Raw genomic sequence first — 26192 nt, 5'->3', positions numbered from 1 at the left:
ATATGAGATCTGAGGATCACAGGTCAAAGCCAGTCTGAGTAAGAAAGCCCATGAACTTTGATCTCCAATTAGCTACCAAAAAAGCCAGACCTGTATCTCAAGTGGTAGAGCACTAGAGTTGAGCAAAAAAGCTCAGGGACAGTGCCCAGGCCTTGAGTTCAAGCTCCAGGGGACTGGCACACACACACAGCCAAGTAAGCACAAGGCCCTGAGTTCAAGTCCCAGTACCAGCATCAAAACAAACCAACAAAATAAACTGGCAAGAAAAATTTCTTAGGTTTCTATTTATATAATTTAAAATTTTCTTCTTGTCTGTCTTTTTATTTTTATTCAACTGTACCATGTTCTAGATATCTCACACTTGTTGCTATTTCCAGTTATATTTCTTTGGACAGTTTACATGCAAAGTGTCCTGCTTTGTTACTCTCCTAATGAAAATTTTTACTAGTGACATGAGGTTGCACTGTATTTTTTTCTGTTTTTTTGTTTGTTTGTTTGTGGTCTTAGGTCTTAAACTCAGGGCTTGGGTGCTGTCCCTGAGCTTTTTTGCTCAAGGCTAGTGCATTACCACTTTGAGTCATAGCTCCACTTCCAGTTTTCTAGATGTAAATCGGAGGTAAGAGTCTTATGGGCTTTTCTACTCAGGCTGGCTTTGAACTGCGATCCTCAGATCTCAGCCTCCTGAGTAGCTAGGATTAGAGGGATGAGCCACCAATGCCCAGCCTTACATTGTACTTTTTGTAAGTAAAAAGCTTGTGCTATTCTATATCTGAGTTCTCTCTTGGAGAAAGATAGTAAGCAGCAATTTTTCCTTAATAGTATTTGTTTTCTGGGTTGTGTATTTTTAAAACCATCTTTTCATTTGTTTATTATGATAACCCTGTAAAAGCAAGCAATATTGGTGTTACTATTCTCATTTTGCAAATAAGAAAACAGAATCAGTGCAGTTATTTGTCTGAAGTCTTAAAGGAAACAAATATTAAGAGAAAATTTCCTTGTGATTCGAACCATGATAAAGCTTTTAACATCTTGTTTTTTATTTTGTTTTTGTTCTACTACCTTAGAAGGTGGTAAACCAATAGTGAAAGTACCTCAGGGAACTGATAATGCTTTCAACTACCTGCTGCAGTTTTATTTGTCCTGTAGCCATGTGCTTGGGCTGTCATAACAAATACCATAGAACTGAGCAGCTTATGCAGCAGAAATTTATATTTTTTACAGATCTAGTGACTGGGAATTCAAGATCAACATGCTGGTGGAATTGGTTTCCAGTGAAGCTTCTCTCTTCTGGAGTGCAGGTGGCATCTTTTCTATGCATACTCATATGGCTTTTTTCCCCTTGAAGAACAGAGAGAGCTTTCATACCACTTTCCTATTAGATTAGGGACCCAACTTTACAGCTTCTTTTAACTTTAACTCCTCAAAAGCCCTGTCTCCAAATGTTTTTGAATTGGGGGAGGGAAGGGTTAAGGTTTCAACATACGAATGGGGAAAAAATAGTTAAGTCTATAACACCATGTTGATAGAAGTTTTTTTTTAAATATATTTTCTGATTTTCTAGCTTAATCTGGTTAGTTGGACTCAAACTATGTTTATATTCAGTATTTGCATGGAACCAAATGTAAGACATGTCTGTATTTCTATAACCACAAAGGCTTAATTAAGTTATACCTGTGGCACTTACTATAAAGTACATTGTAATTCTGAAATATTTTAATAAAAAAGTATGAAAATGTTACTATTTGTCTTATAATGTTTGTTAAAAAAAAGTCTCAGTACAAGTAATAACCATTCCCCTTTCTCTACATACCCAGTCTTTACAGATGGAGAAATTAACATACAGAGAAACTGACTCCTCAGAGATTGGAACAAGCTGTTAGTGGATCCAGGAATAAATCCCAAACCTCTTAACTCCTTAACCAGTTTTTAGTCCATTGACTATGCAGCCTAGTGGTAAGTATTTATACTACCCTAAAGGTAAGAGGGATTAAGAAACCTAGCAAAGACAATGTAAAAATTCCTCACTACTAATTAAAACATACATTCCCTTTATAGCCATAATGTCATTTTTGTCATTAGCATGAATTTTCCAGTTTGGGAGAGGATGTTAGAAATTTGGCTTTTGAAGTACTATTTTGAGAGATTGGACATATTAGAAATTTTAAGGAGGCAAAAATGAAAATTACAACAATTTCTAGAAGAGATTCTTGCCATCTTTTTTTTTTTTTTTTTGTCAGCTGTGGGGCTTGAACTCTGGGCCTGGGCCCTGTCCCTGAGCAATTTAGCTCAAGGCTAGTGCTCTACCACTTGAGCAACAGGGCCACTTCTTCTTGTCATCTTTATAGTGACTTTTTGGTTGTATTATTTGGATTTATTAGAAACAAAATTTAAGGTTTAGATTTTAAATCAGGGCTGGGAATATGGCCTAGTGGTAGAGTGTTTGCCTTGCATATATGAAACCTGGGTTCAATTCGTTGGTACCACAAATACAGAAAAAGCCAGAAGTAGCGCTGTGGCTCAAAGTGGTAGAGTGCTAGCCTTAAGCAAAAAGAAGCCAGTGACAGTGCTCAGGCTCTGAGATAAAGTACCAGGACTGGCAAAAAAAAAAAAAAAAAAGATTTTCAGTCAAATTCGAGTTTTGTGGACATTAAGAACCTGTTGAAAACATTTAAAGAAAGAATGTCTATGTTTAAGCATAGTTTCTAATTTTTTTATGCCTTACCCTTTTTCATCCCTTGCTCAAGATTTAATGAGTTGGGATTTGGCTTATCTGTGATAAAGTCAGGTTATCTGTTCTTGGCACCAAAATGATCATGTTTTCTCAAAAGCTTATTCTACCTCTATATCTGAAATAATTAGGATTCTTTTAATTACTAGGAAAAATGAATAACCCACCTACATGAGGGAAAAAAGGTATAATGAGTCTCTGTATTAACACATTATCTCGTATATCCCTTACCTATGCTTCTCTGTGTTCATTGGCTTCTTTTTGCTTTCAGTAGATCTGCTTTTTCCAGAATAGTGAAAATTATGGGCATTGATACTTACTACTTAGTAGGCCTCCCCTCAGATTCCTTATTTCTCAGCCACACTGAACTACTGTTATCTAATATGATGCTGTTCAATATAAATGAATTTAAACCACATATATAACAACATTTTCCAAGAACCACATTAAAATAGGTAGAGATCAGAGAAATTAATTCATCTAAAACAATTTTGATATATAACAAATATGAAATATATAGTATAATAACCCTTGAAACCTAGAGTGTTTTATACTTTATAGTACATCTTAATTAGGATCCCAAGTTTTTGTTTTTGTTTTTTGCCAGTCTTGGGGCTTGAGTCAGGGCTTGAGCACTGTCCCTGGCTTCTTTTCGTTCAAGGCTAGCACTCTGCCGTTTGAGCCACAGTGCCACTAACGGCTTTTTCTGTTTATGTGGTGTTGAGGAATTGAACCCAGGGCTTTGTGCATGCTAGGCAAACACTTCATCACTAAGCCACATTCTCAGCCCAGGATCCCAAGTTTTATCAAAATTACTTGATCTGTATTTAGATTTCATAAATTTACAGTTGAAAAAATAGATCCATATATCAATTTTGTTCCAAACATTCATATGAGTGTCTTTCAGTAACTGCAGTTTTTAAACTTTAAGTTAATAAAAATGAAACATGAACTTCTCCAATCATGTAAGCAGTTTCAAGTCATCAGTAACTATCTATGGTTAGTAGCTACCATGTTAAACTGAGCAGCTCTAATATAGTGCTTTAGGACAATGTTTCTTTATACTATTCCTTCTCTAAAGTATACTTTACTCACTGTTCCATTGCTAACCACCAAAACTTAGTGTCATCTCTTCCTTAACATCTTCTTTTCCATTTCTCTCTCAGCTTGTTTCTGGGCATCCCGTTATCTCTTCTTTCTGAGCCCCAATATTCAATTACCAGGGCCTGGGCACTGTCCCTGAGCTTTGGTGCCCAAGGCTTAGCACTCTTCTACCTGATTCACAGCTCCACTTACATCTTTAGAGGAACTTAGTACTACTATCCAAAGATAACCAATTGTTGTTGACTTTTTCTAGTGATAATTTGGGAGATGGTGTTAGTTTGTTAGAGCTGTTGTAACAAAGACCATAAATTTTGTGGCCTAAAAATCAGAAATTTATTTCTGGATAGTTCTGGAAGTGAAAATCCAAATCAAGGGTATCAAGGTATCAACAACGTTGGTTTCCTCTGAGGCCTCTTGTCCTTGGTGTATAGATGGCTACATTCTCCCTCTGCCTTTTGTCATCTTTTTTTCTGGCCCTATATATACTAATTTTTTTTTATTCATGCTAGGGATCAAATCCAGGGCCTTGTAGATGCTAGGAAAACACTCTAAAGATGAGCCACACCCCCAAGTCAAATACTTCATATTCTTATAAGCATGCCAATAGGAATCAATTAATAACCTTATTTTTAATTTAAAGATCGTGCCTCCAAATGTACTCATACTCTGAGGCACTGGGGAGTGGAGGCTTAACTCTGAAGTTTTAGAGGGCACAATTCACCCACTGGAATGCTGTTTGCTTTTAGATTTTTCACATAATTGTAAAGGGTTTTTTTTTTTTTGCTCTTTACATAATTGTGATTATTTCATAAATCTAATACTGGTTTTCTTGTCTTTATCTAATACCATTGTAGTGTAAATATTTTTCAAATTACTCTTTAGCCTTAAAATTTAACAACTGTAAAAACTTTGCCAAGTGGTTTTCCAACCAAATCATTATCAACTTCTGTTTTGAATATTTAGGTATTCCCACTCCTCCTTTCCTATCATTATTAACAATAATAATGCTTTTTAAGTAAAACATTTTCCTGCATTTGTATTATTTCCTTAGAATAAAATTCCAGAAGTAGCTACAGTCTTAAAACCTGCTGAGCCGAGTATAATAGTACATACTGTAATCGCTGGTACATGGAAGGCAGAAGAGAGAAGATCAAAAGTTTGAGGCCAATCTCAAGCAAAATTAGGAAGATCCTGCTTCAAAAACCAAAGGGCTAGGGCTGTGGATATAGCCTAGTGGCAAGAGTGCCTGCCTCGGATACACGAGGCCCTAGGTTCGATTCCCCAGCACCACATATACAGAAAACGGCCAGAAGCGGCGCTGTGGCTCAAGTGGCAGAGTGCTAGCCTTGAGCGGGAAGAAGCCAGGGACAGTGCTCAGGCCCTGAGTCCAAGGCCCAGGACTGGCCAAAAAAAAGGGCTTGGGGCATAGGCCAAGTAATGGGGCCTAACCCTCTGAGTTTAATTCCCAGTATAAAAAAAAATATATCCCAAATTAGTGAAGCATACTGCAAAACCAGAGAAATATCAAATTGTTTTCTTTTTTTTTTCTTTTTCCACAGCAGTCGACTGGAATGAAGTTAGAAAACACAAATATGGCCACATATCAGAGTCTACATGCCAATATCAAGGTAAGAAAAAGTTATTTATTATGAAAAAAATGACATTTCTTACCTTAAAGCTTTTGTTCTTGGATGTCCAAGTGTACAGGTAACTCTGATTATATCAAAAGTAAATATTGTTATTTATAGAGGTTCTTGTCAAAAGCAATATTCTGTACTTGAGGCTAAAAAAAAAAAAAGGGAAATCCTTGCTTCCCAAATTGGCTCTTTGGGCTTCACTGCTTAGATTATGTCTTTACAGAGTTCTTACGTACTTAAGGCTCAGAAGGAAGGCAAAATTAGATTTTGTACTTCTACAATTACTAGTCAACTCTTTTTCAAAAAAGTGAGAGGAATAAATTTCAAAACTATTTTAACACAGAGTTTAAACTTTCTATTATTTTGGTATGTATGTCATGATGACTTCTGCTTTAACATTTTTTTCAATAGAAACTGCTGACCTCCTGGACCTAGGTAAGTTATTTTTCTTGTTTCTGTTAAGTAAGGGGAAATACTAGACAGATACTAGATTGTAACCAGTTTTAACAAATTAGGAAAAGAATTCCGTGAATATTTCTCATAAGCCAGTGGACACTGTGCTCTTGTTTGCCTAATTAGCCCGTGTAATTCATTAAATCCTGCTTATCTGGAGGCCATAGACCAAGCTAACAAAAGGAAGGAGGAATGGCTTATATAGAGTACAGGGAAGTAAGGGAACTGGACCAAACTGGAAATAACTTCTTAATTCTCCGAATCGAAAATTAAAACAAGTCCTTACTGTTCATTGCTCTTTTGGGGCTTTTCCCCTAAGAAATTACTGAAAGATAGATTGGACTTAAATTAAATCTTACGGTTTTCTGTTATGACACCTGAAATTTTATCACATGACAAGTCATATTGATACTGCATTTTGTTTTCCTCCTTGAATAGTGTACTTTAAGACTAGGATTTAGGAATAGAACTAATACTAATATTTGTCAATCAGCTTTCAGGATTTCTATATAAACATCAGCCTTCATAGCTTAGAATTCTTTAAAGAAATCCTTCCACATATATTACTTAAGTATTGATATCCTGATGCTTTTATCAATTTTCACTCAAATATTTTAATGCACTTTGTTAATGTAACTTCCTGTGTTCAGCTTATTATTATTATTTTCATTGTGTGTTGGTTTATTCTTGCTGCCTCTTCCTATAACATACCTTTTTTCTTTTTTTTCAGTTTTTTATTATCAAACTGATGTACAGAGAGGTTACAGTTTCATATGTTAGGCATTGGATACATTTCTTGTACTGTTTATTACCTTGTCCCTCATACCCCTTTCCCCCTCCCCCTTTCCCTTTCCCCCCCTGAGGTGTTCAGTTCACTTATACCAGTTTTGCAAGTATTGCTTTTGTAGTTGTTTGTCTTTTTTTTTTTACCCTGTGTCTCTCAATTTTGGTATTCCCTTTCAATTTCCTAGTTCCAATACCAGTATACATGGTTTCCAATATACTCAGATAAGATTACAGAGATAGTGTAGGTACAACCACAGGAAGGTGATACAAGAACATCATCAATAATAGATGCTACAGATACACATGGGTCGTTGAAAGTAGTTACAACTGTGTTATAACAAGTGTTTCCATAACATGGAGTTCATTTCACTTAGCATCATCTTATGTGTTCATAAGGGTATAGCTATTGGGCCTTGTGATGCTCTGCTATGACTTGCCTAAACCTGTACTAATTATTCCCAGTAAGGGAGACCATAGAGTCCATGTTTCTTTGGGTGTGGCTCACTTCACTTAGTGTAATTTTTTCCAAGTCCTTCCATTTCCTTACAAATGGGACAATGTCATTCTTTCTGATAGAGGCATAAAATTCCATTGTGTATATGTACCACAGTTTCCTGATCCATTCGTCTACTGAGGGGCATCAGGGTTGGTTCCAGTTTCTCGCTATGACAAATTGCGCTGCAATGAACATTGTTGTGCTGGTGGCATTACTGTGATTTTGTTTGTGGTCTTTTGGATAGATACCCAAAATTGGGGCTGCTGGGTCATAGGGGAGTTCTATATTTAGCCTTCTGAGGAATCTCCATACTGCTTGCCAGAGTGGCTGAACCAGTTTACATTCCCACCAACAATGAAGTAGGGTTCCCTTTTGGCCACATCCCCTCCAACAATTGTTATTGTTAGTTTTCTTGATATATGACATTCTTACTGGGGTGAGATGGAATCTCAATGTTGTTTTGATTTGCATTTCTTTTATGGCCAGTGATGTAGAGCATTTTTTCATATGTCTCAGCCATTCTCATTTCCTCCTCAGAGAAGTCTCTTTGTAAGTCTTTAGCCCACTTGATGAGGGGGCTATTGGTTCTTTGCGGTTTTGTTTTGGATGAAGGTAATTTTTTTAGTTCTGTATATATTTTAGATATGAGGCCTTTGTCCGTTGAATGGCCGGTAAAGATCTCCCAGTCTGTGGGCTTTCTGTTTATCTTGTGAGCTATGTCCTTTGCCGTGCAGAAGCTCTGCAGTTTGATGCAGTCCCATTTGTCCAACCTTTCTTTGATTTGTAACATGCCTTTTTTCATTGCTCACTGACAGAAGGCTATAAAACAGCAGACTAAAAGTTAGAACTTCTGGTTTGTTGAAAGCCATTTCTGACAGTCGCTTTGTGTCTCAGATATTCAGTTTTCTGATTAGTGAAATGGGGATAATAATTCCATTGTTCCTACTTTATAAAGTTGTAAATAAGATTATATAAGCTTATAGATTAATACAAAAACATCTTAGAAACACTCAAATATTTTTCAACTATGGGGAAGTATTTTTATCATGTTCAGTGACTATACTCAGGCTTTATACTTAATAGGACACTCTTTGAACTGAAGCATTATCAATGTGAGCTGAATAAGTTAGTGAAGTAAAATAATCCCTATAAAGGTACCTGGCATTTGGTTATCAAATGATAGCTAGTTTTACTCCTTAAAACTCTTCTTCAGGGCTGGGAATATGGCCTAGTGGCAAGAGTGCTTGCCTCGTATACATGAAGCCCTGGGTTCAATTCCCCAGCACCACATATATAGAAAATGGCCAGAAGTGGCGCTGTGGCTCAAGTGGCAGAGTGCTAGCCTTGAGCAAAAAGAATCCAGGGACAGTGCTCAGGCCCTGAGTCCAAGGGCCCAGGACTGGCAAAAAACCAAACAAACAACAAAAAACAACAACTCTTCTTCAAACTTTCTAAGATGCCAATGTGTAGTAGAAAAGCTTAGACAAAATGCAGGCAGGACTTGGTTCAAATTTCTCTACTCACTAGTTTTGTAATTTCAGACAAATCTTTCTAAGCACACTTGCTCATTTTTAGAATGAACATGAAACATCCTTGGCAGACTTAATTGACTTACGAGATACTAGATTAGTCTGGTATGATACAGTCAGGAATAGCTGCTACTTTTGGGTTTGTGAGGGGTTTTTTTTGCAAATAGACGTAACAACAGTTGTTGTGATAGCATTAGGAATGTTGACAGGAAGTTATGAAATATAGATACCCAAATTTATGTAAAGTATATCAGTTAGCAAGTGACATACAATTTTATTAGTTTAGGAAAGAAGATACTGTCACTTCTGTCCTGTCTCCCTCCCTTTTTTCCTTCTTCTCTGCTTCTCTCCCTTCATCTTTCCATTTTGTGGTACTGGGGACTAAAATTAGGATCTCATGCTTCCATGGCAAATATTCCACTATTTAAGCCACATCCCAGTCCACATGTCCTTTTCTTTTTATTTACTCAGAAACTTTTTATTAAGCCTAATTAGGTCTCAGATACTATGCTAAACAGTGGAGAGTTAAAAATGAATAAAAGAGTTTAAATAGTTGGAATGGCATGATGTGGAATATGAAAGTTATAAACAGAATAAGAAAGAAAATAAGGAAATGGTAAGATGAGCAAAGTTATGAGGCCAAGATAGCTAAATTTGTTTTAGGAAACTCTAAGGTCCTTTTTAGCTTGCACATTGTGATTCTGTATCTTGGAAGCCTCCCAACCCTTCCAGACATTTCTCACTGTGGGATTACTGCCTCGCCTTTCAGGAACCTCTGATTTCTTTTTCCTATCTCAACTCTCTTTCCTTTTGCCTGAAAAGAACATTAAATTTGATTTAGTACTTTCTTTTCTCTTCTCTTCTTTTCTTTTTTTGTTTTTTTTGTGCCAGTCCTGAGCCTGAACTCAGAGTCTGGGCACTGTTCCTGAGCTTTTTTTCTCAAGGCTAGTACTCTACCATTTGAGCCATATCTCCACTTACAGCTTTTTGATGGTTAATTGAAGATCAGAATCTCACAGACTTTCTTATCTGGGCTGGCTTTGAACCCATGTAGGTGTTTTATTTCTATTAAATAAAAATATATCAGGTGGTTTTCTTTTTCATTCTTTTTTTATTATTTAGAGAATACTTCATTAGTTTCTGTAATCACCTCATGTAGATAAGACCTTGCATATTTAATATAGTGTGTTTTACCCCTGTACAAATGGAAGAAATTAAGTTTAACATTTCTAGACCAATATGGCTCAATTTCTGCACAATGCCAACTCAACATGGTAAACTGGATACTTTTTCCAAAGTTGACAGCACAGCTAAAATTTCCAAAAATTCAAACTATGTATATATATATATATGGACCAGTAGTGGCAGTATGTTATGCATCAGTAGCAACAATAATTTTTCCAGGTTCTGCAGTCATCTGAACAAAATTAGATATCCAAACTGAGACAAACTCTCAGCTATGTATGACAAAGAGCTAATGTTCTTAATTAGTAAAGATCTCTTTGAATCTGAGCAGATGATATTACCTGTTTATAAAAAACAAAAACTGATAAGCTCCAAAAGGTCTTAACATTATTAGTAATTAAAGAACTGCAAAAAGTATAATAGTATAAAAGTACACTCCAGCAGCCTTCATTAATAAAAAGCAAAAAAGGTTTAAAAAACAAAACCCCAGAAAAATATAAAGTTCTGTTACTTTGTGGTACCTGGCAACATTTTTTTTTATTAGCTTCTCAATCATTATCTGGAAAGAAAATATTCTTGAGTTCACTAAAAACAGCTCTGATAAAACAGTCACTACTATATACCATTAAGCAGGTACAAACTATTTCCTTATTCTTTTTGAGTAAGAAAGAAGCCACATAGAAATGTTACTGAAGCATTATCACATAATTGAAACTATCTTTTCTTGCCTAACCTGCTCCAACTTCTAGGCATTTAATGAGAGGCTATACATATTAAATCACTAATATTCTTCTTTGAGTACATTTTATAAACCCCAAACTAGATGATGGTAGAACTGTATACTAATAAAAACCATTGCATTGATACTAGGAATAGCTTCTACTTGAACCGTCCCATTTTCAGCCAGAATATTGATGAATTCATTGCTTCTTGTAAGTTGTCTGATGGATTACTTAAAAAGGACACTATTGATATAATTCAGTTGCTATTATTTGTTTTCAGAAAATATATTTTTGGCTTGGTGTTGTATTTTTAGATAATAAATAATAAAAATAATAATAGCAAACTAATTTCTACACATGGTGATCACACCTGTAATCCTAGCATTCAATAGTTTGAGACTAGCCTGGGATACATAGCAATTTCTGCATATATGCAGTTGTGTGCCTAAGCTACATAGAGTATCTCAAAAAAAATCAAGCTAATGATTTTAAAGGGTTTTGAATATGGTTTTGAGCATTAACTACTTGTATATCTTACAACTTGGCTTGAGTTACTTCAGAATAACTTGATTTTATTAGTGCTGAACATAATGCAATTTATTAGTCATCTAAAAAGGGCCAAGAAAACATACTGCTACAGATATAACTTAAGAAAAGGACTTATTCTAGCAGATATTTAAAGCACACAAAATATAAAGTGCTACTGGTCCTAAGATAGACAAAATAATGAAAGCAACTGCATAGAGTCCAGAATAGATCTAACAATATATAAAAATTAATTTCAGATCAAAATAACATTTCAAATCTGTGAGTTCTTTTATCTAATAGATGATATTGGATCATATTTAAAGTAGAAAGGGAAAATTAAATCCTTACCTTATTTGTTCATAAAATAAATTACAAATCGATCAATCATTTAAATTAAAAAAATGAAACTGTAGAGGTCCTAGGAGAAAACATGGGCTAAGATTTTTATAATATTGAAATGAGAAAAATATGATAGAAAACCAAGAACCCATAAAAGTAAAGATTGAGAAATTTAAGGACAAACCCTACCAAACTGAGACAAACAACCATATATGATAAACAAAGAACAAATGTTGTTAATTAGTAAAGACCTCTTTGAATCTGAAAGGTTGCAATATTATCTCAGCTTATAAAAAACAAAAAGTAAAATAAAACTGATAAACTCCAAAAGGTCTTCAATATTATTAGTAATTAAAGAACTGCAAAACATATAATAACATAAAAGTACAATAGTATCTTCACATTAGCTTTTTTTCTTCTTTTGTTGGTGCTGAGATTCTGGACTCAAGACCTTGTGCTTGCCATACTTCTAGCCCCAGAGTATAATAATATTTAGTTCACAGTTAAGATTTATCGTAATTATAGAGATTTTTGTGTATGTATGATCTGAGACAGGGACTTAAACTCAAGTAGCCAATGCTTTCACTAATCGGCTGGCATTCTGCTACCTGAGCTGTGCCTCCAACCCCAAAATTACAGAGGTTTTACAAACCAGTCTTAGCAAATCTGTGTGGGAAACACACTTCATTGGCATGATCTTTGTAAAAGATATTTTGACAATATACATTATATAAAAATCTAAACTGTTCATATTCTGTCCACCAGTCTCATTCTTTAGCATTTGTCCTAAGGAGACTATACATTAGACTTTCTGTTACTATGTCAAATGCCTGAAACAGTTTGCCAGAAGGAAGATTTATTTTGGCTCATATTTTAGTACATGATAAGCTTTAGTTCATTGTCAGTATGGCTGCATTGCTTTATGTCTGTGGTAAAGCAGAAGCATCATGGATGAAGGAAATGGAGGAAAGGTGTTTACCACATGGCAACCAGGAAGCAAAGAGGAATAACAAGAAAGGGCCAAGATAACCCTTCAAAGGCATGTTTCCCAGCAACTCGCTTTCTCTAAGTTCTACCTTCTGCAGTTCTACCATCTCCCAATAGTCTCTTCAGATTTCAAATCCATCAGTGCATTAAGCCATTGGTTAGGTTAATGCATTCATAATTTCCTCATCTCTAGAAACACCCTCAGAGACATACCAGAGACGTGTTTTGTTGATCTTTTAGGGATCTCTCAATCTACTGAAGTTAATAATGAACCATCACAGAGATAATTTTTATGGTTTCAAAGATATGTAAAGAAATGTATTCAAAAACTATAAAACCCTTAAATGACCATCAAAAGGATTTAATTGACATTATTGGGAGGGAGGTCATGTAAATCATGGTACATTGAGCAGTAGAACATTATTTAGCCAGTAATCTTGGAGTAAAACTTCTGACCCACAATACTGGCTTTCTTATTGCTCTTAGGAGTTTGGGTTCCATATTCAGGTATAACAAAGTAGAGTTTAAAGAAGAGAAATATGACCAGAATAGCATTAGAACTAGGCTTGGCATGTGGTAGATGTTCAATAGATATTTGTTAATTAGCAAGTATTAGAAAAAGCATGCACTGAGGTGATCTCTTGTGCTTTTATACTTTATGGTTCTTTTACTTATTTTTATTCTAATTTAGTTATTATGTGGTACAGAGGATTTAACCCAGAATCTAAACCTTGCTAAACAGTGTTTTACCAGGGGCTGGGGATATGGCCTAGTGGCAAGAGCGCTTGCCTCGTATACATGAGGCCCTGGGTTCAATTCCCCAGCACCACATATACAGAAAATGGCCAGAAGTGGCACTGTGACTCAAGTGGCAGAGTGCTAGCCTTGAGCAAAAAGAAGCCAGGGACAGTGCTCAGGCCCTGAGTTCAAGGCCCAGGACTGGCCAAAACAAACAAACAAACAAACAGTGTTTTACCAGTCTTTGGCTTTTTAGTTGTGTTTTTTTGTTGTTGGTTTTTTTTGGGGGGGGGGCGGAATAGGGTGTTGCACTGTTTACCTCAGTAAAGTGCAAGCCTTGTACTACAATCCTCCTACCTCTGCCTCCCAAATAGCTGGGATTATAAGCACATACCACCATGTCTTGTCTGTGGATCTTTACTATCTTTAAGGTAAATTAATATCATTTGTAAATCACTCTAATACCACATAATTCCATATTTTTATGTATTAATCATATCTCATCACATACCAGAATATAAATCTCATGAGAACAGGGATTGTTCTATTGCCTTGTACTTGTAAGTTGCTCAGGAAACATCTGTTGAATAAGTAATTGAAAATATCCAAACCATAATTGTGTGTGTGTGCGTGTGCGTGCGCATGTGTGCACGCACACACACACACATGCACCAGTCCTGGGGGAACTCAGGGCCTAGATGCTGTTTCTTTGCTTTTATTTTCAAAGCTGGTCCTCTACCATTTGAGTCATACCTCCATTTCTAGCTTTTTGATAATTATTTGGAGATAAAAATGTTATAGATTTTCTTGCCTAGTTTGACTTCCAGCTGCAATCCTCAGATCTCAGACTCCTCAGTGACTAGGATTACAGGCATGAGCCACCAGTGCTTCGCTAAAATTATAATGTTTTAATTATAATCTTTGAATGATTGAAGCTACTCATATATATTTACATTATAAAACATTTTACATCTATATGTTAATAATACTGATTTTCAAAGTAATCCTCTAGCCTTAAGCATGGACTAAATTTCCCTGAATTACATCCTCAGTGCAGCCAGTGTGCCTTACGTCTCATTAACTTAAATTTATATTAATTATAACATTTATCTTATTAATATTTCTGTTTATCTTTTTATTTAAAAGCTCAAATTTAGGAACTGCTTGTTCTCCTAACATTTAACATTCTTCTTTGCACTTAGAAGGAATTTAAATATCTATCAGATGAAGAATGTATGTATATACATCATATGTGATTCATATTATCCCTATCTTTCAAATAAGAAAAATGAGGTTTGGAAGGATTAAATGACTTATCCAAGATATTTAGCTGCAGAAATAAGACTTTAATATCTTCTGACTTCCAATATCACATTATTTCAACTAAACCAGTAGTCCCTAGACACAAGTTTTGATCAGAATTATGTAAGATTTTGACAGTATATATTATCAGGCTACACTTGAAGTGAGAACTCCTCAAAGTTGAGACCTTGAACTTTGAAGAAAGGAAAACTACTATGAATATGATTTTGGAATCAATGATTTAGACCATGGGACAACAAACTACTCTTTGGGAACCAAATCCAGCCTGCTGCCATTTTGTTTATGTTTTGCTATTGTTTTGTGTGTGTGCTAGCATTGGAGCTTTGAACTCAGGGCTTTGTTCTCTCCATTGGCTTTTTCAACCAACTTGAGACACAGCTCCATTTCCAGCATTTTACTGGTTAATTGGGGATAAGTCTCAACAGACTTTTCTGCCCAGACTGGCTTCAAACTTCAGTCTTCAGATCTCAGCCTCTTGAATAGCTAGGATTACAGGTTCAAGCAATCAGCATTTGACAGTGCTGTTTTTGTTCGTTCTTGTAATGTGCATGTGTGCCTGTGCATACATGTGTTATCCTGGGGCTTGAACTCAGAGCCTGGGTGGTATCTAAGCTTTTTTGCACAGCTCCACAAATTGATTTATTTTATTTTATTTTATTTTATTTTTGGTGATTGATTGGAGAGAACAACCTCCATGGAGTTTCCTCCCTAGGCTGCCTTCAAATAGCAATCCTCAAAGCTTAGCCTCCAGAGTTGCTAAGATTACAGATATGAGCCACTGGTGCCTGGCTCTGTGCTACCTGTTTTTACACTAAAGTTTTAATCAAACACAGCCACGCTCTTTCACTTGCATTTTATCTATATCTGTTATCACACATTACAATAGCAGAGTTTAATAGTTGTGACATAGACTATAAATCTTAGAAATCAATACATTTTTATTTTCTTTATTTTAAACTTTATTCTCTTTAAATTTTCCTAGTCTGTACCTTGCTACCTGACATTTCTTGTGTTATTATTTTATTGCTTGTAAATGTGGAGAATATGTGATAACTGACTAAACATATAGTAGGTGTTCAGATATTCTCATTGAGTCAATAAAAATTTACTTACTTTGCAATTTAATAGTATGGGACTAAATTTTAAATAACTCAAGCAAACAATTATAAGAAAATATTAACAAATTATTATTCAAGCCTGTTAACTATCACAGCAGACTGCATTTCACAAAGGAATCCCTTATCGATCCATTTATAATAGAGTGTGTCCTAACATATAAGATTTGACCTGTTTGCCTTACACCATAGGAATTGATTACTATAGTTGTCTATAATAGTGAAGAGTAATTAATACTCTTAATTGTTGTAGTACCTCTGATACTGCCATAATTCTTAAGACCAAAGTCTCTTGGGTAAATTTGGTTAGAACTCATGCTAATGCAAGCAATTACCTTGGACTGACCAATCCTATGGATCTGAGCAGCCTAATATATTAGTGACAGACACATGTAGGTAAATTATTTAAAATTAAGTAAAAATTAAAACTTCCTTACATTAGTTACATTTCAGGTGTTCAGTAGTTGCATGTGGTTAGTACCTTGTTGGATAGAACAGATAAAGAACATTTCTATCAGTACAGGAAGTTCTGTTGGACATGCTGTTCTATATGCTAATGCTTAAGAGTCTCAATCCAGTGAAATCCAAGATTTACTATTTGATTTTTTTATTTGTAAAGATGGAGAAATAATTTGTGATGTTTTCTTTTTCCTCATAGCAAACAGTGATGAGATGTATTCAGTCCTTGATTTAAGGTTCCTCTTAGCTAAGAGCAAATTCTTTATTAAATTCTAATAACCTCTTAAGTCTTAACTATAGAATCATTTACCCCATGAAATAACTATCTGGTCAGGATAATTGGTCGTTGAATAGCTTATGAAATGTCTCATAACTGACTGATTTCTGGCCAAATCTATTTGACTTAGTTGAGGAAGATGGGAAAGGATTCAGCTTAAAAACAGAAGCTATAAAGTCAGTAGAATATAGTCTTAGCATCATCTTTGCAGTGATTTAGATTTAATCATTCAGTGACTCATTTTTATTCCCAGCATCTAGTGCTTTTCGTATGGTCCAAAGGGGCCCTGTGCTGCTCCACTACAGAGGAAACTTCAAGAAATGCTGGTTTGCTACAGTGTTTTAGCTTGTGAGAGTCTCTGGGATCTTCCCTGCTCCATCATGGGGTCACCTCTAGGTGGGTATTAGGGGGAGATTACTAATTGGTTTTTTAAAGAATTTGGTCCAATGAGATCTTCATTTAACAATCTGCCCTTAACATGCTTTCCTGGCCCCAGCACATGTCATCTTAAAGATTATTTCTCTAAAATGTGTTCTATAAACATTGAGAGACTCTAACATAACTTCAAGAGGCTAAAAGATTTGGTAAACTCCTCAACTTGTTCCTGTTTACTGTTATCAGAAACACTTCCCAGGTCCTTCTTTTCTTTAGACTATGTGATCTTTGTCATTTTGTACCTCAAAGCAATACTGTGTTATGACTGAAATGGAACTGGGGTGGGAGTAGGTGAGAGAAAGCCAGTTTTAAGAGTAAGGGCTCAAGTACAGTCTTCTCTGGCTTCCCCTCTACTCAAATCCTCTCACTTCATGTCTCTAGATAGCCTTTCCTTCATGCATCTTAAGCTCAGCTATAGGAGCCAACTATACTGGATGTTAAAAGATGTCAGTTGATAGCAAGGAGTCTCTTCAGGAATCAAATTGTTCAAAAGGAATCTCCCTACTCACTTTCTATTCCTTCTGTTTTCCATTAACTTCCTGGTACTTTGAGATACTAGTATGCCTTACTCTGACATTTTGGATCACTTTAGGAACTAACATAAAGAACACTTTAAGTCATCTTAAGTATTTGATTTCAAAATATTAATCTAAAAGATCCATTCAGGTTACCCAGATTCTCTTTCCTCATCTGATTTTTAGCCCAAACCAAAAAAAAAAAAAAAAGTTTTCTTGGGGCTGAGGATATGGCCTAGTGGCAAGAGTGCCTGCCTCATATACATGAGGCCCTGGGTTCGATTCCCCAGCACCACATATACAGAAAATGGCCAGAAGTGGCGCTGTGGCTCAAGTGGCAGGGTGCTAGCCTTGAGCAAAAAGAAGCCAGGGACAGTGCTCAGGCCCTGAGTCCAAGCACCAGGACTGGCCAAAAAAAAAAAAAAAAAGTTTTCTTATGCTCACAACAGTTTGCAAATGGATTGATGTTTAGTGTAGATTACCCAAAAAATGTGTTTTGTTGACTGTGATAGAGATTTCTATTTCCTTTTCAGGTCATTTTACCTGGGACAAATACCTAAAAGAAACATGTTCAGTCCCAGCGCCTGTCCATTGCTTCAAGCAGGTAATTATTTTTCAACATCATTAGTGGGAGGCAAGTAGCTTTTATTCTTGGTTCTTAAATCAAAAATATGATATGAGAGCCTTTTGGCTTCTCGCTTGAGGGCCCTAGAATAAACACTATAGGAGCAATTCAAGAAGTAAAATGTGATTACTGTGAGTTTTAGCAATAGATATTCTCCCCAACTTCATCCCAAATAACACCATTTCCTTTTTTTAACCTCCTTAAAGATATTCTATATTACTGAAAAATAAATCTCAAAATTTTATTTTAGTTCTTACTTCAGACAGATAAGAAAGAGACTTATAGCCTTTAAATATAAAAGACTCAGGCAGTGTTGATTTTTCTATACTTAGCTCTCTGCCAAAATCTTACCTTTCTTTAAGAGCATTGACACCTAGTCTCACTGGAGAGCATTTTAGAAGCTCATCAAAAGTCCTTCAGAGCTTTCTACATACAACTTAAGAGCTTCAAACTGTGCCCAGCTAATGTTAATTTTGTCTGTATAGGATCAGACTGTAAGCAAAGAAACAGACATTGCTAAACAGAACAAAATATCAGGAGGTCAGGAAGTTATTTAATTTTTATTTAGTACTCTGTTATTTTGTCAACATTTCACTTTGAGTTTTCTCTATGTTCTAAATAAATACAGAATTTCAAGACTTGTACTCATGTGAAATAATATAGATTTGGTTCATATTTACACCTGAACATTTTTTAAAGGCAAATACAGTAAGCCATAGTTTTCAAGTCACTAAATGGTGATACCTTAGACCTGAGAAACACATTGGCTGAGCCCTGTATCATTTCTTAGCTTACTGCTTTAAGAGCATTTTCAGATCATGGTCTTGGGAAGTGACCTATGTTGAGCCAGCAGACTCCCCAATTAGAGGAAATGGAACTGGGAGTCCAGGATCATCAAAGTGGCTAGAGTGTACAAGAAAAATACTAGAGAAGAGGGGCAGGGAGAACTCATAGAAATCTTAAGAGAATCAGGTGTTTAGGAAAGTACTACTTTTTAATGCATACATGCAAGAAAACCCAGCTGAAAGGATATTAGAAGGAATAAAGTCTGATATCCAGACAGGACTGAAAATAGTTTCTGATCTCACCAGCTCAACTGGAAAATCGCTTAATTCATTGAATACTGGATTGAATACGGGCCTAACAAATCATAAGACTTGTTCCCATGGAACATCACCCAGGAAAAAAAATGTTTAGAAGTGCAAAAATATCCAGAATCTAACAGACAAAACTCACAATCTTCATGTCTAATTAAAGATTGCTAGGAATGTAAAGAGGCAGAAGAAAATGATCAATACTAAAGAGAATGAATTAACTTAGGACCTACATAGATTATAGAATAGTAGATAAGAACAGGAAACTAATTATTTTAATGATTTGATATGTTCAGAGCTAAGCAGAAAAATAAATGATATAAAAAATGATTCACTGGGGCTGGGGATATAGCCTAGCGGCAAGAGTGCCTGCCTCGGATACACGAGGCCCTAGGTTCAATTCCCCAGCACCATATATACAGAAAACGGCCAGAAGCGGCGCTGTGGCTCAAGTGGCAGAGTGCTAGCCTTGAGCGGGAAGAAGCCAGGGACAGTGCTCAGGCCCTGAGTCCAAGGCCCAGGACTGGCAAAAAAAAAAAAAAAAAAAAAAAAAGATTCACTGAACTACTACTATATGTAAAGTGAAAAATACACTGGATGTAAAGAAAAGATTAGTGAATTTGAAACTTGAAGGTATAACAATAGAAACTATCCAAAATGAAATGCAAAAAAAAAGTAAAATAGATGAAAAGTGTACCAGTGAACCATGGGATAGTTTTAAGTGGCCAAGTAGACATAATTGGAGTTTACAAGAGGTGAAAAAGGAGGAAAAGCATGTGAACAAACAATGGCTAAATTTTTTCAAAAGATGAGGAAAACTATAAATTCACAAATCTGGGAAGCTCAGTGAATCCCAAAAATTAAGGAGAAAGAAAACTATACTGTGACATGTCATAATTCAGTTATTCACAACCATTAATAAAGAAAACCTTAAAAGTAGCCAGAGAAGTTTTGAAGATAAACTATGATTCATTAAAGGTGCTTACTGTAAATCCTAGAGCAACCTCTAAAATATTGGAAAAGAAATACCATGATAGTATATTTAAACTGAGCCACATCAATAATCAAATTAAATACAAATGTTCTAAACATTCCATTAAAACACTAAGATTGGCACACTGCATAAAAAACAAGGTCCTGTTTATATACTGCCTTCAAAAAATTGCACTTTAAATATAAGAACAGAAATCAGTTAAAAGTGAAAGGATAGAAGATGATAACACTATGCTGACATAGTACTTAACACTTACGTTAAAAAAGAAGGATTTCAATTAATGACTTCATCTCCCACTTCAGAAAGCCTAGAGATAAAAAGTAGCAATTTAACTAAAGTAAGCAGAAGATAAGAACCAATAAAAACTACAGCATAAATCAATGAACAAAAGACAAAAATAATAGAGAAGATTATTAACCAAGGTTGGTTCTTGCAGAGAGCTAGTGACTCATGCCTATAATCATGACTATCCAGGAGGCCGAGATCTGAGAAAACCAAATCTGGCTTGAAGCCAGCCCTGGCAGACAAACCCAAGAGATATTTATTTCCAATTAACCAGCAAAAAGGCAAAACTGGAGGCATGTCTTAAGTGATAGAGCTCTGCCCGTGGTGAAAACAACAACAACAAAGGAGAATTCAAGGTCCTGTTTTCAAACCCTAGTATAGATAGGCACAAAGTGGATTCTTGACAAAGGATAAAAAGAGGAACCATTCCAAAAGCAATACTTACAAAACCATTTGGTGTAAACCAACTGTACAACTCATGGGGGGAGAAGGAAAGGGGGAATGAGGGAGGAGCTAACAAGTTGAACAAGAAATGTACTCACTGCCTTACATATGAAACTGTAACCCCTCTGTACTTCACTTTGACAATAAAGAAAAAAATTTTAAATGGACTGTGCAAAGACTAATGAAATTAATAAACCTCTAAGCACAGTGATCTAGAATAAAGAACAGAAGTTACAAATAAAAGACATCTAAAAGATACCTGAAATGAGAGATAGTATCAGTATAGATTCTACAAATGTTAAAAGAATTAAGGAAGTATTCTGAACAAGTACATGTTTTTAAATTTGGAAAACTAAGTTGAACTGAAATGGATAAGTTCATGAATGACACAAATTACCAAAGTTCAGTCAAGAATATAGAAACCTGAAAAGCACTACCTGAGTTACACAAACAATACCTAAAAGCTTTTCCACAAAGAAAAATTGAAAGCTTAGTGACTTAACTAGTTAATTATTTCAAACATATAAAAAAGAAATATTACAAATTCTACACAGACTTTTTCAGAAGACTTAAGAGGAGATAATTCCAATTATATGAATTGAACACCTTACTGCTAAAACAGGCAGACACTTGTGGATGAAACCTTACGAGGATACAACAATTTAAAAAAATCCCTGATAACATAGACATAGTGTAAGTATCCTCAACAAAATACTTGTGAAAAGCCTGAATACCATAATCAACTTGGTTTTATTCCCAGGATAAAAGAATGGTCCAACACATGCAAATTACTAAACATAATATATTACATCGTAGAAGGTAATGTAAAAATCATATGATTATCTTAGTAGATGTGAAAGAGGCATTTGATAAATGAAGTATTTTTATAATAAAAGCCCTGAACATATTAGATATAGAAGGATCTTACCTTATCATAATGAAGGATATGTAGGAGAAATATATAGGCAACATCACACTTAAGGGGAGAAGCAAGGCATTTTTCCTGATATCAGGAAGAAGACGAGAATGTCTACCCTCATCAATCTTAGTCAATATATTACTAGAAATAGTTCTAAAGAAATTAGGCAAGAAAAAGAAATAAAAGGCATACTAAGGAGGAAATGAAGTCAAACTATGCCTGACAACAGCTCATGTGATTATATCTTTAGAAACAGTAATGAATCCACCAAAAGACTATTAGAACTGACAAATAAATTCAGTAAAGTAGCATTATACAAAATTGTCATACAATACCAATAATAAATTTGCTGAAAATGAAATCCCAACAGCAGTTCCACTCATAACAGCCAAAAAAAAGAGAAAAAAATACCTGAGAATAAACTAAAAATGAAAGACCACTACAGTTTGGATTATAAAACACTGATCAAAGAATAAAGAAGACACAAAAGTGGACTCTCAAGTTCATGGATTAAAGAATCAATATAACGAAAATGTCCAAAGTACCCAAAGTGGTCTATAAATTCATTATACCGTTCCCATCAAGATGAGAATGACATTCTTCATTGAACTGAACAAACTGATCCTAAAGTTCATCTGGAAGCACAACAGACCTAGAATAGCCAAAACAATCTTCAGTAAATATAGAAAAGCTAAGGCATTACAATATCTGATTTAAAGACATACTAACGAGTCATAGTCCAAAATAGCATGATGTTGGTTGCCATAAAAGCAGACGCAGACAATAGAACAGAATAGATAACACAGATATACATACATCTACAGCCAACTTTCTCAACAAAGGCATCAAAAATATACACTGAAGAAAGGACTGATTCTTTTACAAATTGTTCCAAGAAAACTGGATATCAAGATCAAAATTTGCCTCATAAATCTTTATCCTTTACCAAAAATTCTACTAAAATGGATCTAAAATCTTACTATAAGACCTGACACTACAAAACTACTAGAGGAAGACATAAGGGAAACATTTCAAAATATGAGGACAAGCAATAATTTTCTGGATAAAAGCACTTAAAGAAAAAGCAGAACTTGGCAGAATTATATTAAGCTAAAAAGCAAAAGAAATAATCAGCAGAATGAAGAGATAACCTCCTAAACAGGAGAAAATATTTGCCAGCAGTTTATCTGACAAAAATAATATCTGGAATATATAAAGAACTCAAAACAAAGGTGGACACTCATAGTGGGCCCAAGTTACCCTATTTAAAAATGAGCAAACAGTCTAAATAGATATTTCTCAAATGAAGAAATACAAATGACTAACAAATATATGAAAAAAGTTCAATATTATTAGCCATTAAGGAAATACACATCAAAACTACAGTAAGATTCCATATAAAAAATAGCAAATATGCCCCTTCGCCCCGGGGGTTAGTGCTGAGAGTGCGGAGTGTGTGCTCTGGGCTCGGAACACACATTTATTATTTAAAAATCCAAAAAAAAATCTTAAAAAAATGTTTTAAAACCCCCAAAAAAATTTACAAAAAAAATCCGCGCGTCTCCCCCGCCGGAGACTTTTATTTTTTTTCCTTCCTCCTCTTTTATAAAATAACCCAGTGAAGCAGTCGAGACTGACCTGTCCGCCTGCCCGCGGCCCCTCAGCAGCTCGAAGAAGAAACCCAGAGACCAAGGCCTTCCGGCCCGCCTATCCACCCGCCCGGCACCGCCAGCCACTCTCCCAGCCAGCAGCCCGCCACCCTGCGGCAGCAGCGAAAGCGACCCGGCTCTGCGGCTGTTGGGTAGTCGTCGATTCCGGTTGATTTTTGTCCCTCTGCGCTTGCCCCCGCTCCCTTCTCTCACGGAAAGGTCGTGGCCTGTGGCCCTGCGGGCAGCAGTGCCAAGGTGAACCCCAGCGCCTCCAGCTACCCCATGGCCTCGCTCTACGTGGAGGATCTACACCCCTACGTGACCAAGGCGGTGCTCTACGGTAAGTTCAGCCCAGCCGGGCCCATCCTCCCCATCCGGGTCTGCAGGGACATGATCACCCGCCGCTCCTTGGGCTGTGCGTATGTGAACTTCCAGCAGCCGGCGGACGTGGAGCGTGCTTTGGATACCATGAATTTTGATGTTAAAAAGGGCAAGCCAGTACGCATCATGTGGTCTCAGCGTGATCCATCACTTCGTAAAAGTGGAGTGGGCAACATATTCATTAAAAATTTGGACAAATCCATTGATAATAAAGCACTGTATGATACATTTTCTGCTTTTGGTAACATCCTTTCATGTAAGGTGGTTTGTGATGAAAATGGTTCCAAGGGCTATGGATTTGTACATTTTGAGACACAAGAAGCAGCTGAAAGAGCTATTGAAAAAAATGAGTGGGATGCTTCTAAATGATTGCAAAGTATTTGTTGGATGATTTAAGTCTCATAAGGAACAAGAAGCAGAACTTGGAGCTAGAGCAAAAGAATTCACCAATGTTTACATCAAGAATTTTGGAGAAGACATGGATAATGAGTGCCTTAAGGAACTCTTTGGCAAGTTTGAAGCTGCCTTAAGTGTGAAAGTAATGACTGATGAAAGTGGGAAATCCAAAGGATTTGGACTTGTAAGCTTTGAAAGGCATGAAGATGCACAGAAAGCTGTGGATGAGATGAACAGAAAGGAGCTCAATGGAAAACAAATTTACGTTGGTCGAGCTCAGAAAAAAGTGGAACGACAGGCAGAACTGAAGCGCAAATTGGAGCAGATGAAGCAAGATAGGATCACCAGATACCAGGGTGTTAACCATTATGTGAAAAATCTTGATGATGGTATTGATGATGAATGTCTCCGGAAAGAGTTTTCTCCATTTGGTACAATCACTAGTGCAAAGGTTATGGAAGGTAGTCGAAGCAAAGGGTTTGGGTTTTTATGTTTCTCCTCCCCAGAAGAAGCCACTAAAGCAATTACAGAAATGAATGGTAGGGCTGGGGATATGGCCTAGTGGCAAGAGTGTTTGCCTTGTATACATGAAGCCCTGGGTTCGATTCCTCAGCACCACATATACAGAAAATGGCCAGAAGTGGCGCTGTGGCTCAAGTGGCAGAGTGCTAGCCTTGAGCAAAAAGAAGCCAGGGACAGTGCTCAGGCCCTGAGTCCAAGGCCCAGGACTGGCAAAAAAAAAAAAGAAAGAAAGAAATGAATGGTAGAATTGTGGCCACAAAGCCACTCTATGTAGCTCTAGCTCAGCGCAAAGAAGAGCGCCAAGCTCACCTCACTAACCAGTATATGCAGAGAATGGCAGGGGTACGAGCTGTGCCCAACCCTGTAATCAACCCCTACCAGCCAGCACCTCCTTCAGGTTACTTCATGGCAGCTATCCCACAGACTCAGAACCGTGCTGCATACTATCCTCCTAGCCAAACTGCTCAACTAACACCAAGTCCTCCCTGGACTGCTCAGGGTGCCAGACCTCATCCATTCCAAAATATGCCCAGTGCTATCCGCCTAGCAGCTCCTAGACCACCATTTAGTACTATGAGACCAGTTCTTCACAGGTTCCACGAGTCATGTCCACACAGCGTGTTGCTAACACATCAACACAAACAATGGGTCCACGTCCTGCAGCTGCTGCTGCAGCAGCCACTCCTGCTGTCCACACCATTCCCCAGTATAAATATGTTGCAGGAGTCCGCAATCCTCAGCAATATCTTAATGCACAGCCACAAGTTACCATGCAACAGCCTGCTGTTCATGTACAAGGTTAGGAACCTTTGCCTGCTTCCATGTTGGCATCTGCCCCCCCTCAAGAGCAAAAGCAAATGTTGGGTGAAAGGCTGTTTCCTCTTATCCAAGCCATGCACCCTACTCTTGCTGGTAAAATCACTGGCATGTTGTTGGAGATAGATAATTCAGAATTACTTCATATGCTTGAGTCTCCAGAGTCTCTGCGTTCTAAGGTTGATGAAGCTGTAGCTGTACTACAAGCCCACCAAGCTAAAGTGGCTGCCCAGAAAGCAGTCAACAGTGCCACTGGTGTTCCAACTGTTTAAAAAATTGATCAGGGACCATGAAAAGAAACTCGTGCTTCACCAAAGAAAAATATCTAAACATCGAAAAACTTAAATATTATGAAAAAACATTGCAAAATATAAAATAAAAAAAAGGAAAGGAAACTTTGAACCTTATGTACCGAGCAAATGCCAGGTCTAGCAAACAGTGCTAGTCTTAGGTTACTTGATTTAAAAACAGAAAAAAAAAACAAACCTACAAAAAATAGTAAAATATAAAAACAAATTAATGTTTTATAGACCCTGGGAAAAAGAATTTTCAGCAAAGTACAAAATTTTAAAGCATTCCTTTCCTTAACTTTGTAATTATTTACTGTGGAATAGCTCAGGATGTCAGTTCTAAGTAACAGAATTGATAACTGCGAGGAAACGTAATTTGGATTATAAAATTCTTGCTTTAATAAAATTCCTTAAATAGTAA

General features: G+C 36.3%; 1 protein-coding gene and 1 pseudogene across 10 annotated transcripts in view; both read left to right on the top strand.

Moving 5' to 3' along the window:
• Nucleotides 1-26192, top strand: part of Scmh1 (Scm polycomb group protein homolog 1) — a 120998-nt gene that overhangs the window by 29986 nt on the left and 64820 nt on the right. For 4 of the 9 annotated variants that reach the window (XM_048351020.1, XM_048351021.1, XM_048351013.1 and 1 more), the window contains exons 2-6: nucleotides 1222-1298; nucleotides 1815-1953; nucleotides 5392-5460; nucleotides 5881-5904; nucleotides 17890-17960. In XM_048351020.1, the coding sequence (XP_048206977.1) occupies nucleotides 1941-1953; nucleotides 5392-5460; nucleotides 5881-5904; nucleotides 17890-17960 (177 nt within the window). In that variant the 5' untranslated portion in view covers nucleotides 1222-1298; nucleotides 1815-1940. Of the gene's footprint in view, nucleotides 1-1221; nucleotides 1299-1814; nucleotides 1954-5391; nucleotides 5461-5880; nucleotides 5905-16659; nucleotides 16803-17889; nucleotides 17961-26192 lie in introns of those variants that run through there. The other 5 variants (XM_048351022.1, XM_048351018.1, XM_048351019.1 and 2 more) reach the window with 4 other exon arrangements.
• On the top strand, nucleotides 23628-25857 carry LOC125354991 (annotated as a pseudogene). Its single transcript, XR_007211579.1, has 2 exons — nucleotides 23628-24682; nucleotides 24898-25857. The product of XR_007211579.1 is annotated as a polyadenylate-binding protein 1-like (transcript).

Source organism: Perognathus longimembris, chromosome 7 (assembly GCF_023159225.1).
Source record: "Perognathus longimembris pacificus isolate PPM17 chromosome 7, ASM2315922v1, whole genome shotgun sequence".
In the NCBI taxonomy this organism is placed as follows: domain Eukaryota; kingdom Metazoa; phylum Chordata; class Mammalia; order Rodentia; family Heteromyidae; genus Perognathus; species Perognathus longimembris.
This window is presented reverse-complemented; position numbering and strand designations above follow the sequence as displayed.